We start from the raw sequence: 17231 nt of genomic DNA, 5'->3' as shown, positions 1-17231 counted from the left end.
ATTTAGTGGGATTAAGCCCGCGGCTCGACGGTGGGGGTGGTGCTCTATGTGTTGAAAACGAAAAAGGGTTACTATAAGGCAAAAGAATAGTTAATTTTTCCCTTGTCAGATAAGATAATGGATGAATAGTTTAGTAGAGAACCTGATACAGTAGTTGCCTCAATATCTAGAATACTACTCTTGGAATCACTGCTTATGTAATTAAGATTCAAAATTTGACATGGTATAACCGACTACAACTAAAGAATAAGATCTAGGATAAGATCTAAATCTTGACAAGCAAAATTGAGGAGTAGAACAATCAATCATGTGTAGCATCTATCTTGATTCTTTACATTAAGTCTGTTTGAATGACATAAGAGTATTTAACTTAGATACTGGCAAGATTTTGCTGCAGCAAATTCAACCATAAGATTTTGTAGTTGTAATTTCATATTGATGATTGATTTCATACTTCCAAGTGCAAGCAAGAGATGCCTTTAAATCCAATTTTAACCCTATTAAATCTGTGAAAATGGTTTTTTTTAAATCCCAATTAAAGCTCCTAAAGATATGCAACATTTCTTGCAAGTGCTCCTTCAGTTTTGTGTGTTTAGACCTTTCAAAGATAATGTACAGAGAGAGAAAGAAACAGAGAGAGGACAGCTTCGTGGTAGCTTCAATCGTCATTTTAGTTTTTTTTTTCTTTAGAATTTTTTATATGTGCCCGTTGACAAAGGAATGAGGGTGTTCTCAACTCAAAATAATTCTGGCTATACTATTCTTATCTCCAACTACTTGTACAGCTCTTTTGAGCAACCAACTTGAAAAAACAAATGGAACTATTATTCTAATTAGTTGTAATTCTAGCCTGCCTATTTAAGAACTCCTCCTCGTGGATATGGAGTACATGACAGCAGTTTCTTCTCATTCTACTGATCTTCTTCTCACAACATCTCCTACCATTACTCTCCCACTTACTATTTTATTGATAATAAACCAATATATTTCCTTCTCTTTGGGCAGCCTTTTCTCAAGCTCTTTCATACCTGCCTACAAACACATTTCCACTTCCTTCTCTTGGGAAGTTCTTTCTGCCTCCCCCTACAGTTCTTACTTTCAGAAGATCTCCAACTTCTCTTATTCCTCTCATCTATAGATACACAGAGGCAGATAATACATATTAACTAAGATGATATCAATGGGTATGTGCATTGGAGCTTTTCTTGTTATAATCATTATACATTGGGTTTACAACTGGAGGAATCCCAGATGCAATGGAAAACTCCCACCAGGTTCAATGGGCTGGCCATTACTTGGCGAAACCATTCAGTTCTTTGCCCCCAATACAACATCAGATATTGCCCCCTTTGTGAAGGACAGGATGCAAAGGTGGTTGCTACAATCCACTCTTTTTGGTTTTATATATAGTAATAATAATACAAATTGACATTACCAGACTTCATTTTACAATCCTAATAAACAAGTTTTTGGCAATTCATTTAGGTATGGGCCGATTTTTCGAACTAGTGTGGTGGGACGTCCTGTTATAGTATCTACAGACCCCGACCTTAATTACTTCATCTTTCAGCAAGAGGGACAGTTATTTCATAGCTGGTATCCGGATACATTCACTGAGATATTTGGAAGGCAGAATGTAGGTTCCTTGCATGGTTTCATGTACAAGTATTTAAAGAACATGGTACTAAACCTTTTTGGTCCTGAAAGTCTGAAAAAGATGATGCCTGAGGTTGAAGAGGCAGCGAAAAATAAATTGAAGAGGTGGTCAGGTCAGACAAGTGTCGAGATGAAGGAAGCAACTGCCAACGTAAGTTATCCAAACTTTCCCCTTCAGTGATTTGCTAAAACGTTCTCAATTTTAATCAGCTAATCTCTTGGTGTTTCTACAGATGATATTTGATCTAACTGCAAAAAAGCTAATCAGCTATGATTCTGACAACTCATCGGAAAATCTGCGAGAAAGTTTTGTCGCTTTTATACAGGGATTGATTTCCTTCCCTATTGACATTCCCGGAACTGCCTATCACAAGTGCTTACAGGTATTAACACTACATATCTAGACTTAACCATCTGGTACAAGTATACTGTTCTGCAAATTCACGTAAGAATGGTGTGCCCATATACTTGTTGAAGTGATTAACTGATTCTGGAGGTCATCACCAGGGAAGAAAGAAGGCAATGAAGATGCTAAAGACACTGCTAGAGGAAAGAAGAGCAAAGCCTAGGAAGGAACAAACTGATTTCTTTGATTATGTCTTAGAAGAACTTCAAAGGAAGGACACAATCCTCACGGAGGCAATAGCTTTAGATTTGATGTTTGTACTGCTCTTTGCCAGCTTCGAGACCACCTCTCTGGCTATAACTTTAGCCACTAAATTTCTTCACGACCATCCATTGGCTTTAAAAGAATTAACAGTAAGTGTGACTAATCTTGTTCAACTAATCAGCCTCGTTTTTACATGCCAGTAATAACGGGTTTATAATGCTTTCAGGAGGAACATGAGGCGATAATTAGAAGAAGGGAAAATCCAGCTTCTGGACTTACATGGAAAGAATATAAATCAATGAAATTCACATTTCAGGTACTTTATTTAAAATTGTTTTTCCATTTTCAAAATCCTTAGTAACCAGAACTAAGAACATTCTTCATTAACATTAACATGAATACTGTATGTGTAGGTTATTAATGAAACTGTCAGACTGGCAAATATTGTTCCAGCAATTTTCCGAAAAGCACTAAGAGATGTCAACTTCAAAGGTATATATGATTAAAATTCTTTACCAACATATTCTTGTGAATAAAGCTCCAGATTTACTCATAGGAACATACCTTAATATAATACTCCATCTGATGCAGGGCATACCATTCCAGCTGGTTGGGCGATTATGGTTTGTCCTCCGGCTGTGCACTTAAACCCTGCCAAATATCAAGATCCCCTTGAATTCAATCCATGGAGATGGGAGGTGAGCCTTTCAAGCTTTATTGTTACTTTATTTGCACGATACTGGAGGTTACAGAAAATGAAATGGGTTGCGTGTTATCATAGTGTAATTTCCTCAAGTCTTAATGAAATATTCATGGAATACAGGGAGTAGAAATGAATGGAGCTTCTCGAAATTTCATGGCTTTTGGAGGTGGTATGAGATTTTGTGTTGGTACAGATTTCACAAAGGTGCAGATGGCTGTCTTTCTCCACTCCCTCGTGACCAAATACAGGTAAAAACATAACTCACAGTAATATCTTTGAGGAAAAAAAGAGAGGGAGCTAATATTATACATGGCGAAAACTGTCAGGTGGGAAACAATACAAGGAGGAGACACACTGCGGACTCCTGGTCTACAATTTCCCAACGGTTACCATATTAGGCTTTCGGAAAAAGATGAGAAGATACAATAGCCAACAACAAAAAATGAGGAAATCAGTAGAAGTGTCCAAGAATACAAACTTACCCGGATATTCTCAAAGCAGCAAAAGATAATGTCGCTGACAGACAGAGTGCTGGGACAGAAAGAAAGAACTCAGCAAATCATTAGTCTGGGGAAATTTTGCTAAAATTTACTGATATCAACATCTATACATATATTTTTTCTTTTCTTTTCTTTTTTATGATTCCAACACAAAGTGTAGTTGTTATTGAAGAAGAAAAGAACAAAAGTGTGCATATATTCAATACATGGTACAGTTTTGAATTAAGAACTCCTAGAATCTGAGAGCAAAATAATTTGCAAAGTTCACTATTTCCTGCTCCCCCATATTTCAAAACCCTGTTCTTCCCCGCGGAATATCTCTAGAGTATTTAGTTTGAACTAGAGATACTCTAATAGGGGTCAAAAGAACGTTATAAAGAAGACAAAAACCAAATTTAACATCTTCTCTACATGACATAGCTGCAAGGCTCTGGCAATCACTGTCAAACCAGTTCTAGTCAGTCTTTCCACTTGACTTGCCTCTTATGATGTGTGTCATTTAAGATGGGATGTTTGTGCCTTAGATATTCCTCTTGAATTTCAGCACTTGGCTTCTTGTTTATGACAAGTCCTCCCAAAGTTTCTCTCTCTTTTCTTCGTCTGTGATGTCTCAAGTGGTCATCCTCTCCCTTCCTTGAACGAAGTGGCTTTGTAATGCCTGAGCTCTTGGTTTTTCCATGTTTGTGCTTATCCTTGTGCACATGGTGAAGGTAGTAATGATAATCAGTTTCTCTCAAAAGATTCTCGTGCCTTGGATCATTGTGAAGCTTTGTGTGCCTCCTTTGTGCATGATGCTTATGATGCCTTGGCTCATTCTTGTGGCTTTTCTTCTTATGATGAATTCTTAATGAGTCAGGAGTGTAACTATGCTTCCAATGACTCATATGATTATCTTCAGTAATTGAAAAATGATCATCCCACCAGTCATACAGAGGATCAAATAAACCTTTCTGGTGAAGAAGCCAGAGTAGTACAATCACTACAAGTCACAAAAGTAACATAGAGTCAAAATGTTTCTGCTTTCAACTTCTAAAAGATCAGCACAAGAGTCAAGTAAGCAAGAAACCTGTTGGAAGAATTGCCAAGAACAGACAAAACATTACTACCCAAGTGATGCAGATGTACTGTATATGGCAGCTGAAGTCGAAGAATCCAGAGCACTTCATTCTGTAACTTGGATAATCAGGGTTGCATAATCAGATCCAAAAAATAACTTGGGCACAGCTAGTTTCTCTCAGGAAATAGACGGGAATTACTCTTACTTTCAGCGAAATATAACATCCGCATCAAACATCAGAAAACTAAATCAAACAACAAAATATCAAATATAAAATTCGTGCAATTGTATGTCCTCCTCACTCAGCATGAGATTATGGTAGTCAGCATTCTTCTTCAGAAGACGAAATGTGTCCTTAGGATGGTACATGATATTTTCAAGCGCTCTACATGATGGAAATAGCCGATATATGAATTAAACGCCCTAATCAAGAATAGGATAATTCAAAAGAGAGAATTGGAAGTCTACAAGAAGAGATGCATCAATTTCTCAAATAAAACATCAATTGGTCCGCTATGCTTATGAGAGAAACATTCAGGAATAAATCCAAGACTATATCACTTTTGGTCCAGAAAGCAGAGGCAATAGCTCTTGCTACATCATAATGTAGAAAGAACCGGTAACAGAACCTAAGTAGCTATTTAAGTTCAGTTTGGAAAAAAGATGTTGGTGGTCTCCTAAATTCAAATTTATACACTATCACCAATTATGTTTGTTTAATATATGTAGCAGACTAACAACTCTTTTAGTTAAATACACTTGTTGACTAAAATCTATTCCGGAAATTATTTTATCAAAAGAAAAGCTAATCAGAAAATTCATATGAAAACTGAAGTCATATGAATGGAATACAACACTACTCAAAAACCTTAAGTGGATGCAATAAATCCTTTGATTGCCTATAGTTTATCATGGTTTATCCAGAGACCAAAGCAAGACAGATGGAAACTTAACATTGAGGGTATATATAGATATCTAGAACTCCTGCCTAGAGCACTCAAGTCAGTATATAACCTTAGTGAAATCAATTACGAGCTTTAAACTTTGGTGAAACTCAATGGAAACACCACGATTGAGATACAAGTCTTCCAAGAGTCTATATCTATAATATGCTTCATTGGTGATCATTTGACACTAAATAGACAAAAGATTTACATACCTGCAACTTTTCCCAGTGATAAAATCTGTCAAATTCTCCCAAAATTTTTTCCATAGATCCTCAATGCTCTCAAAGAAACCATTGATGCTTGTCTTAGGAGGTTGAAATGGAATCTGCATTAAGAAGATGACGTGTGATACAAATAAGAGTGGGTGCAGGACATTGCATGTTTATCTGATAGCCTCACCAACAATGTTCTCTGACGAATGGTTGAGAAACCTAAATCCTAGAGAAATCAGTCTTAGGATAATTTAATGGCTAAACGGATACAGGTAGGAGGAGAAAAAGAACGCATACTTTCAAGAGCTAGTTTAACAATATACTAATTGGAATCCACCGAAGCTATTCTTTCTGGGAATTAAAACTGAAACTTTGTTGGAGCCCTGGGAGGCAAAACTGACGGGATAGGAGCAGTTTTTGAAAGTGCAGTTATTTACTAAAAAAAGAAAAAAGAAAGAAAGAAAGAAAGGAAGAAAGGAAGCTTTTCCATTCCATTATCTCTACCCTTTTGCGATTTAAACACACTGTAATCTCATCCAATGATAGCAGAAACCAAACCTCTTTCCAGGTTGACACCTATAAGGAAAAATGCAGAGATAATTACAAATGGAAAGAAGCTACACAAATGCTTCCAGCAACACACATAGTCCTATTGAAAAGCACATATGCCACTCTCTTTCCTGTTAGGCAAGTTTCTGCCCCCTCAAACTAATCATCCAAGGTGCTGAAGGTTCAAACTCCAACATGTGCAGATAAAAAATCCTTTGAAATGAAGTACCTTCTCTCTTAAAGGCATAAACTCATACCAGGCCCCATGTCAGACTACTAATTTCAACTATTATCAGTCTGAATTTGTACACTATGCAGGAAGAAGAGAAACTGTCTTGGTGTCTCCACTCCACTCTCCCCACCATTTAGCCCATTATATCATTGTTATTTTCCTTTTTTAATAATGGTAGAAAAATATATGCACAAACACAGTGTGCACCAAGATTTCCAGCATAAACTACAGCTGACCTGTGATCCATTATCAAGAACAGTAGCTGTGGTTGTGAATTGACACTCCGCACGATCAACTTCATTAAAATCTGAGTCCTTCAGTATTGCTGCAACAAAGAGTAAACATAGAAGATGTGGCATCTCCGGAATGATCCACTACATCTCATGCCCTCCTCATTAATATCTTACCTGAGCAGATATACTTTGCAGCTTGATCACTTGCTGGGTACAACTTGAATGCTCGAGTCATGACTTCATTTGGCTTCATTATATAAAATTGTTCCTGCAGCACCATAAGGTTTACTAAAGTTATTTCTTCTGAAATAATCATGACTTCGTGTCATATATCAGAAATAAGTATGATAACCTCCATTTGGCTGACACCGGCTGAGCATTCGAACTGCATGATGAAAAGGTCAATTATGAAAGGTTCACAAATTATTCAAGCAGACGAATTGAAGTATATCTGTGATTGTACAAGAACTGCAAATTGACCTGCTAAAATTAGAATTAAGTCTACAGGCTTGTGATGCTTTAATAAAGTTTCTGTTCTCGAACATCTGTGTGCTTTTCTAGAATCCCATAACAAATTGTGAACTTTCTGAATAAAAGAGAAAAAAAGGAAATGATACACCAAAGGATCTCGCAGATATTTTAATATTGTCCACTGGTGAAATTTGCTTAGATTAGATCTGGGGTAGTACAAAGGAAATTATCAAGTTGGTAAATCAAAGCAAATATAAACCAAGATAATGCTACAATGATGTAGCATGACTTATTATGGACTTCCTTTTTTTTCCTTATTTTCTCCTTTGTGGATTCGCTGTGTGGGTGGTCTATGGAACATATCAGTAAGGGGAGGACTCGTCCAGGGCCAAAGCATGCTGCAGGCCTCAAAGAGGACTTACTTTGGACGTACAGGTGGTCCAGCAGAGGGGATAACCAAGACCTTTCAAGCAAGCATTCGATCCTTACAAACTGAGCCAACTCCTATTGGCGACTTAATTCTGGGATATGAATATGAAACTTTATCCTATTAAATAGCATGGCGGTACATTAAACTGATGAACAGATAAAACACATGCTGTATTTTAACTGTCTAAACATAAAGTACATAAAGTAGTTGTCTACCGTGAGGCTGTAGGATGCTTCCACTTCACCTATATTTTTTGTTGTAATTGTTGCTGATCCAAATTGAGTTAAAGCTTCAAAAGTTGGGATTGTAATACTTATAATTTTCCCAGGGCTCCTGCATAAAAGGCCCAAATCAATCTTCAAAATGTTCAAATGTATGCTAATAGTCCGTCCAAATTGATCTATATAGATGAAGAATTTTCTGTTTTAATCTTTTGGTATTTCAATTTTCCATTCACATATCCTCATACTTAAGAAATTGTTCCAAGCTTAGAAGGGACAGCTTTTCTCTTCATTTACCTATTAGTTGATAATGTTTGTTGTTCCTTAAAAGTTTGATGTACTATGCTTCTTAAAATTGTAATTTGGTTAGTAAATGGCATTCTTAATAAAGGACAAATTGTTTTTTATTAAGAAACATAAATAATAGTAGCGAAAGAGAAGAAGAAGAAGAAGATGTCATATACGGATACGACCACAACTAAAACTAAACAATCTCCATTATGAATATAAAATCTATAGGAGCTTCCAAATAATAATAGCTGCAAGGACAAAAATAGCAGATTAATCGTACAAACAGAAAAAAAATCTTACTCAAAAGAGCTACTTATCTTACTCCTGAAAATCGAAGAAGAAGTCTAAAGCATCAAATTTGTCTCAACTGACTGATTATCAAATGCTGCCTAAATTAATTTGATAGGAAAAATATCAAAAGGTAATTTGAGATATCTTTTTCTGGATTGCATAATCTTTAAACAAATTTTAAAAGTTGATGAAGAAACACTAAGGAATTGGTCCCTTATCTAATTATGTCTCTGTCGTTGTTATTGCAGGCTCGGTCTGGAGGTGATACAAAATCGGCCATCAAATAAGCTCACATTTTTCAGATAAAGGGGAACACGTATTAAAAACTATGCCAAGGAGAACCACAAGACAAAGCACTAATACCTAATAACATGACTGACCTTTGATATACATATTCTATATCATCTGCATTCAGTTCTATCAAGAGATTTGTGTTCAGGACTTCTGTAATTCCAATAGAGAATGCATGACTTCCTGCATTCTGCAGACACTTGTAAATTACAAGCAGAAGCAAAAGACATCTGTGCAGACACAAAATCTAAACCCGAAACTTAACTGGATGCTGGTTGATTCTTTCAAACCTTCCTTGCACGCAATATAGCGGCACCTGATTTCTACTGATTCTATTCTGGTCAGCCTGCAAGATAAAATTACTCAGAATTCAAGTCCGGAATTTTGTGAATTGCTTCTAAGGTCCATTTGTACTTCAACCACAGTCAACCACCGTTTTCCCCAAGTTATTTATATCTACTTTTAGTATAAATGTGCTGGTTGATTCTCAAATCGGTACTTTTCCTTGAGAAAGATAATTTGTACAAGCCACTGGAATAGCAGACATGTAGGGAGAAAATGTCTTCAAACACAAGCAACAAAGAAAAAGGGAAAACACACTCCTGTAGAATATAGAAACAGATAACAAACAATTACAGAAATCTAAAAGATGTCTCTTTCAGGCAGTTTAGACAGATATATGAATTGTATTAGACAATATATGAATTGGATAAGACCATCATTATGGTGCAAATGTTGTAGTGGCAAGAAAATTTGCAATGCAATTACTTAAGAAGGAAAACAAAGAGGGCACGACTGCAGTAGAATAAGGTTTCGAATGACGTGGGAATTTATTAGACAAATAGAATCCTATTTTTGAAAACGAGCGTAGTGTTTAAATTTACTGACATCCCAAAAGTTCCATAGTTGATTGTGCAGGCAACTCCAAAATGGTGCTGAACAAAAATCTGGCTGTGCATTGAACGCGTCGTAACCTACACCAATTTTGTTACATTCAAGCCCGTCTAATGTAAACCTCACTCTCTCAAGTAGCATCCACATGGAAAAATTGCTCCCCAGATTTTGTGGTTGACCTGGGCCACCCTTCAACAAAAAGGAAACAAAAACCTTAATATCACAAATGACAAGAGTACCCAAGAATGGAAAACAAAAAAGTCCATCGGAAAGAAGAAACAAATTGCAGTGAGCATATTGAAATGCTTGCATGATCAACGAAAGACACATGGCCAAAAGTAACTAGGTGTAAGCAATTGCATATGCAATAAAGTAATAAGCAGTATTCCTTTTATTTTCCTGATAAGGAAGTAATAAGCATTATTCTTGTCCTTCAAGAATCAAATTTGCATAATACGTCACTTTAAGGAGTGCTTTCTAGTTTCTAGTATAGCATATTCTCAGTGATTTATATCAGGTATACCAGAAAAAGGGGGGAATTAAGACTGAAATGCTACAGCTATGCCCATCGTTCTCTACTACCCAGTCCACTTCTATTCACAGGTAGCATTGCATTTAAAAGCGCATCAGCTTGAGAGTTGGTGTTTAACATCAGCTTCGCAGAAAAGTTCCATATACATTCATCTCTTGAGATTCTCTCCTTCCCAACTTATAGTAGCCAATTTAGCTTTGGGATGTCATAGGCCTAGGGAGCTGAATGTTTTTTCCTATTACAGTTTATGTAGATTGTAGAGTGTATAACACTTGCCATAGCATGATTTTACTGCTTCCATTAACTCCAAAAACTTTAATGCTCCACAACACGCAAATGTGGTGAAATTCCATCCGGAAGCTTCAGTAATAAAAATGAACATATTCCATATATCTCAAGTATAATACACTAGTCAAACTCTCTATTCTGCAGTTGAATGTCTAGTAACAATAAATCTTATATTTAATCTTATACACTACCACTAGTTACTTCTTTCCTGTAAAACCATCACAAAAAGGTGCATATAATTTTGCACTACATGAGATACTTACAAAAATTAAAAACTGTTAAGGAGTTCTCTTTCAGAGTGCGATGAGTGACAAGATCTACCTGTCTTGGTATAACAAGGTAGAGGTCATCAAAAGACGGAATATCAGTGTATCCAACATAGTCTCCAACCAGATTAACCCGCAGAAAATTATCACTGGATGTAGCAGTTCTATTTTCCGGACCGACAATCACTTCCTGCCGCCAATAATTCACAAATGAATCAACTATAACATCTATACCCTTCACATGCAAAAGTGAGTGGAATATCATCATTCCACCAAAAATAAAGGCATGGTTTTGATTTTGTCATTGGTTCTGCTAATTATTCCTATATTCAAATTTGCACCATATATTAACTCTTGCAGGCAGTAGTTAAATGATAGAAGTATCTAAAACCCGTAACCATACTAACAGCAAATAGTATATTTTTCAATTGTTTTTTCTTAAACAGTCATCATTGAGATGACCAAAGGAGTTAGCTTGACAACATATTCTAGTTTAGTTATACTAGTTTTGGTGATTCATAATCTTTTAGGATGCTGGAACAAAATATACTCTCCATCCCAAAAACTGAATATTGTCAAACAAATGAGATGTAGAAGTATGAATTAGTCAATATTAATATGGAGAAGAAATGGTGAAAGGTGAACTGGTGAAGATAAGGAAACTGCCATGTCTATAGCTGATTTTTTAGCTAATGCCCAGAAAGACAGATAAATCAATTCTGAACTAGCTGTACATGAAAACATGTAAAGGGGATAAAGCACAGTGCTGAAGACTAGCAAAGCAACACTATTTTGCAAAATTGGTCTTTCTCCAATTCATGCTGCTGACTACTCTTTCTAATAATTAATATCAATCAATCAACTATGCTTTAATCCCATACAAAGTTGGATGTTTTATAACTAATATATTTCAAAGAAATGATCCTGCATACAAGACACCACCATACCTTAGACACTAAAAACAAAATAAAAAGGAAATGAGTGCTGTTATGCTGTATGCTAAGAAATTAAATGTGAAACAAGTATGCATGATGGAAGAGTTAATTTTATCCATGGTTATTGAACTTTTGTGTTTGTTACCCAAAAGTTACTTTTCTTTTTTTTGTTACGTAAAAACCATTCAACTTCGTGTTCATTACATAAAAGTCATTTTTCTTTCTTTTGTTACACAAAAATCATTTTACTTTGCTCTAGTTATCACAAAAGTCACATTTTTACTTGAAAAGTCTATTATGCCCTTGATATTATATAAACCTTCATATTTATGTAATACCTTCTATATTATATACTATATAATATATTTTTAACTATGTATTTTATTTATAAATAAAATAACTTAATATTATTTCATTTATTATTTTTATAATATATTCGTATATTTAATTTTTTCTTACAGTTAATTTTCAAAATACAATAGTAACGTTATTAAATTTGTTAGTAACTTTAATATATATTAGTAGAGAAATAAATCGGCAAGTACATTTCCGTGAAAACTTCGCAGGTAAACAAACAAAGAAAATGAAAAAAAAATCATATGTTAATCTGAAGGAAAATCCCTAGGTACTACATGCGAATTTAGCTGGGGATATTTTCTTGGGGGTTTACCTGTGCAATTGGTTATTTGGGAAATTACACTATTAGAAATTCGGGAAAAACTGTCCAAAAAAATCGACCAAAGTTGGTCGGTAATGGCCAATAACCGTCCAAAACGTGACCATTAACGTGCGGTCGGTATTTTGAAGGTCGGAAGGGCATACCGACCAAAGTTGGTCGGAAATTACCGACCAACTTTGGTCGGTCAATTAAATTCCAAAAAAAAGAATTGCTGGAAAAAGTTGTTTTATAACGCCACTAATATATCTTGAAAATTAAAGTTAAGAAAAAAAATTAATTATACGAATATATTATAAAAATAATAAATAAAATAATATTAAGTTATTTTCTTTATAAATAAAATACATAGTTAAAATATATTATATAGTATATAATATAAAAGGTATTACATAAAAATGAAGTTTATATAATATCAAGGGCATAATGGACTTTTCAAGTAAAAATGTGACTTTTGTGATAACTAGAGCAAAGTAAAATGATATTTGTGTAACAAAAGAAAGAAAAGTGACTTTTGTGTAATGAACACAAAGTCGAATGATTTTTACGTAACAAAAAAAAAGAAAAGTGACTTTTGAGTAACAAACACAAAAGTTCAATGACCCTGGATAAAATTATCTCCATATGGAGCATAAAATATAAAAGATACTTGTAAGGATTTCCAGAGCAAATACCGAATTCTGAGATTGCTTCTTAACGTCAATTCGGATGGTAAATCCAATTGAGCGCTGCCCAATGCCAAATACATGAAACCTAAAGGTAGAGAGAACTGTTTGCAATATTAACTAATCTTTACACGTCACTATAACCTTGCATAAAGCTAGTAACAATAAAAATATATCACTTGTAGAGAAGGAACATATGGAAACTGAAATGTTATAAAAAGCCATGTTAGAACAGCATCTTCAGAAAACCATTTTAACGTTTTAACATCTGCAACAAAACAATTTTGATCCAAGAAGCTAGATGACTTCCAAAATTAATTGATTTCAAATCATAACACAATTTTCCATAGAGATTTATTGACACAAAATGGAGATTTATAAAGGCCTTACCAGTCACCTGGAAACCGAAGACAGTGAGCTGTGTTTGCCTTGCCGTGCATCATCTTGTCAACTAAATCAAGAAACTATATCAGCTAGGAAACCATTTCTTGCTTACTCTGTAACATGCACTGAAGATGAAAGATTCTTTGAAAACTGGATATGAACTTACAAAAGTTTCCACATGATGAAGGAACTCTCCGCTGATCTCCACAAGGACAACAGGTAGGCTGAGAAGATATAATAGAAGGATTACATCCTGTGCTAGGATAAATCAATAAAGGAAAATTTCAATGGGAGAAAATATTGTGAAGTAGACCTTCCGGTTATCAGTAGATAATATGTTCTACATTAGCTGAACATATTCATTTGCCTTTTCTACAATACTCCTAAATACAGTTTTAAATGGTCGACTTCCACTTACCTTTAAAAATTCAATTTGAAAGACAGCTCTTAGGTATTATGATTGGCAGCAAATTTCCTTAGAGCTCTAATTATCAGTCATTAAGAAATTGGATATATCTCTCCTTTATTTTTCTTTGGCATGAAATTTTTCTGAAAAACCAGCCCAGATTGCAGATATAGTCATCATAAGTTTGGCAAGCTGATGAATGTATCAGTGGGTCATGTTCCTATAACAAGAAACAATTCTACCAAGATGAAGAAACAATTAAAAATCTCATGTTACCTGAGTGTTCTCGATAATGTGTCCGTTCTCATCTCTCAACCTATTACAAACATCAAGAAGTTACTGAGCTGACACAGAAAGCACTTTCGAAAAGTTAGATATAAAAAAAAATACAAACATTTAAGCCTTAAAAAGTGTTAGCGGAGGAGTTGCTGGAAAGATAGCATAAAGATGAAATGTCTGTCAAGAAGCAACGTCAGATCCAAACTTCTACAGACAGGGAGACATGAATATTGGTCTAAACCTAGCATACTCACACCATAGAAAAAAGGAGGCAAATTCAGATATTCAAAAATAAACCACAGGCCATCAATCATTTCTCAAGATTATATACCTGTTCAGTTGGAGGAAATTCAAAGGACGAATACTAAGATGAAGATACTTAGATGGTTGTACTCTTCTATCTATCAATATGAGTTTTTCTGGCAGCTAATGAGATAGTTATAAATTGTTATTTACTTGATAGTGGCAAGTCTGGTCATACTAAATTGAAGAAGTATGTGGAACACTGTGGTGTGAGCGTCAATTAATTTCTGTGACCAATATCACGGAACTATCTCAAATCCACATAGGCCATCCTTTGCAGCCACAGTTATCTCCTTTTGCATTCAATCTGATTCCCATCAAATGGTGCGGATTTAGGAGGAAACGGAATCCTCTAATAAGATTGGAAACACATCCTCAACACTTCAGGCTACTTAACTTATCATCCTTATAAGCCTTCAATCATCATGGCTCCTAGAATTTCCACTAAAAGGCCTTTGGTACTAAGCTCTTCCGGAGCTTGATTATAGATTATGCTACTGATGTATAAGTGTGAATCCATGTGATGTCTACACTCTAAATACATGCTGTAATTCATCCATTATCTATAAATAGAACTTAAAGTAAATGCAGGTTTATGTCAATCATCAAATCCATCTTAAACACCCGTTTGGTTTAGGAACTGTCTCTTTAGCCAATCGGATCTACCGATTCATTTTCTCTATCAAATACAACAATGGAAGGCTATAAGGCACAGCTGGCTTGGAGACAAGTTTGCATCTTACCTCTGAACACGGACCGCTGAGGAATAACATTTTGAGGCAATCAAGGACTAAAAATTTTATCAAAGTTTCTGGTCGTATTTATTTATAAAGTTTCTGAATTTATCTATGTTTAAGGCAGTGAAGCGCAAGGGGAACTATCTGCCTAGATTCCCTAATAATTATTTTTTCTTTTGGTATCCCTTGCATATCATCTTCGAGATTTCTTAGGAAGATGGAAATTGGAGCCAAATTTGGACTTACCCATAAGATAGAAAAGTCAAAGCTGATATTTATGAAATTCAATAGCAGAACTATTTAATCACCGGATACTTTGACTTAACCAAATTCAGATAACATAGAATTACAAACAAAGATTGTTGATGAAAAATGAAAAATCGCCTAAAGTAAGTCCAATTTGGAAAAGAACACTATCAAAATGAATTACCTCTCACATATTTTCACCCTATCTGCCCCAGCATCTGGCTCACACTTGCGTGTATTGACATAGAATTCTTGTGGTTTATAAGCAACATCCTACACGGGAAAAGTCAATTGAACCGAGAGAAAGCAATACCATGGAATTAAACTCAAACAAGGATAGGACGTGTTATCTTTATTTTTGCTTTCCTTTTCCAACTGTCCTACTATTTGGTGGCCTAAACAAGTTTCTGTACAAGACTATAGTCCTTAATACTAGGCCACAATAGGCCTTATATAACAATGACTCCGACGTACATATGCAAGTGTTGTTCCACCATTTTGGCAAATTAGACGAGTCAATTATTCGTCATAAGAGAAATAAAAGTGTACAGGATAATAAATATAGCAATAGAGAAGCTTCTTCAGGAATAAGTGCTACCAAAAAACACGAGTGCATTTTGGGGGAATTACATGGATCACATATATGGAAGGATTGCTTGGATATAGACATTGCTAAACAAAAATCTATCCGATGGACTGTAATATACACACGACAATCAAGTTTGCTTAAAGATGTAATCTAGGGGCCTCCAGCTTCAAACTGCTAACATAGTATAAGAAAATAAATTATTCCGAAAATTCCAGCGAGTTATCACAACTACTTAATATTTGCAGGATGCAATTCAGAAGCATTACTGAATGAAACAAAGTTCCACTCACTTATTCAACAGCAAAAACATACTTCCACAAACATTATACATAAGAAAGGAAAGGAGACAAATATTTGACAAAAATTCCATTAACAAAATTATTTCAACAATTCCAACAGCTTTTTGAGAATTCAATTCATTTAACTATATTCAAATTTTAACCTTTTTTCAGATTCAAATTTTAACGTTTGATGCAGAGCTCCTCTATCAAACTTAACGTTTCACTTATCACTTGTATATTTTCTTCCACAATTACTAAAAAAATACAAAGGTCCAAACTCATTGTCCAGTCAAACACAAAATGTTTTAAAACGTACTCGTATATATGTCAACTCATACAAAGCATATGCGGCGGATTTGTTAATGGTAACCACCGGCGGAACTCGAAGTGTTCGCATGTTAGTGCTAGAGTTATCTTCCACTTCAACTATCTCTGCCACCAATGAAGCCTCATTTCCACTCTAGAATAAATAAACTCAGATATCAAACTCGCATTTACGTATAATTCGCTAATCTACAACAATCGATTAATAAATCAGAAGTTTCTAGAAGAAGATAGAGAGATTCATTACCGATTCACTGGGAACAGCCAAGTCGATGATGATTTTGTTGGTGCAATTTAGGCGATTCGAATCGGAAACTTTCTCGCATTTTTGAAGTTTCGATTTCGAGAGGATTTGTACTGCGGAAGCGTATTGAAGAAGAAAGAACAGAGTGAAGAGTATAAGAAGAACGAGCGGTTTCATTGTGGCACTTTTGATTTTTGAGTGTTAAAATTGTGAAACTGGCAATTTTCAGTGCATATATAGTGTAGTGGGCACGGTTTTGGCGCGCCTGTAACTGCACCCAACTGTTGGGTTTTGCAGGTAGGCCCTCTAAGATTCCAGTAATTCTAAAAGTGTCATGAAAAGCCTTTTGTATCTTCTATCTTAAGCCATAACTGAAATTATGGCGTTTAATTTACTACTAGTATAGTACCCGCGCAGTGTTAGAGAAAGTATGTATAAAGTGATGATGGCGTAACAATATTAAGCGACATACGACCATGATGTAGCAA

The 17231-nt window shown here is 35.2% G+C and overlaps 2 protein-coding genes across 2 annotated transcripts; one reads left to right on the top strand and one right to left on the bottom strand.

The window, feature by feature from the left end:
- The first annotated feature begins 716 nt into the window (after nt 1-716).
- Nucleotides 717-3689, top strand: LOC109218538 (cytochrome P450 87A3). The gene is made up of 9 exons (XM_019382913.1): nt 717-1371; nt 1486-1807; nt 1890-2039; nt 2164-2415; nt 2493-2582; nt 2680-2758; nt 2858-2964; nt 3090-3217; nt 3296-3689. The coding sequence occupies exons 1-9, from the start codon at nt 1172-1174 to the stop codon at nt 3396-3398; spliced, it is 1431 nt and encodes a 476-aa protein (XP_019238458.1). The 5' UTR covers nt 717-1171; the 3' UTR covers nt 3399-3689.
- Nucleotides 3690-3799: 110 nt separating this feature from the next.
- Nucleotides 3800-16920, bottom strand: LOC109218537 (protein HAPLESS 2). The gene is made up of 18 exons (XM_019382912.1): nt 16747-16920; nt 16492-16635; nt 15490-15578; nt 14017-14056; nt 13501-13558; nt 13341-13401; nt 12960-13038; nt 10730-10864; nt 9583-9777; nt 8960-9040; nt 8784-8884; nt 7816-7933; nt 7052-7084; nt 6874-6967; nt 6703-6791; nt 5686-5798; nt 4536-4642; nt 3800-4448 (listed from the first exon to the last, which is right to left on the bottom strand). The coding sequence occupies exons 1-18, from the start codon at nt 16918-16920 to the stop codon at nt 3928-3930; spliced, it is 2232 nt and encodes a 743-aa protein (XP_019238457.1). The 3' UTR covers nt 3800-3927.
- Between the last annotated feature and the right edge of the window lie 311 nt (nt 16921-17231).

The sequence above is a fragment of the Nicotiana attenuata genome, unplaced genomic scaffold, assembly GCF_001879085.1.
Source record: "Nicotiana attenuata strain UT unplaced genomic scaffold, NIATTr2, whole genome shotgun sequence".
Taxonomy (NCBI): Eukaryota; Viridiplantae; Streptophyta; class Magnoliopsida; order Solanales; family Solanaceae; genus Nicotiana; species Nicotiana attenuata.
This window is presented reverse-complemented; position numbering and strand designations above follow the sequence as displayed.

Excerpts from the sequence above, each read along its gene's own strand:
- LOC109218538 (XM_019382913.1), top strand. The coding sequence starts at position 1,172 with ATGATATCAATGGGTATGTGCATTGGAGCTTTTCTTGTTATAATCATT. Across the intron at positions 1,372-1,485 it reads GTGAAGGACAGGATGCAAAG|GTATGGGCCGATTTTTCGAA; the intron begins GTGGTTGCTACA and ends CAATTCATTTAG. Across the intron at positions 2,759-2,857 it reads AAGAGATGTCAACTTCAAAG|GGCATACCATTCCAGCTGGT; the intron begins GTATATATGATT and ends CATCTGATGCAG.
- LOC109218537 (XM_019382912.1), bottom strand. The coding sequence starts at position 16,920 with ATGAAACCGCTCGTTCTTCTTATACTCTTCACTCTGTTCTTTCTTCTT. Across the intron at positions 16,636-16,746 it reads TGGCTGTTCCCAGTGAATCG|AGTGGAAATGAGGCTTCATT; the intron begins GTAATGAATCTC and ends TATTTATTCTAG. Across the intron at positions 8,885-8,959 it reads AAAGAATCAACCAGCATCCA|AATGCAGGAAGTCATGCATT; the intron begins GTTAAGTTTCGG and ends AAGTGTCTGCAG.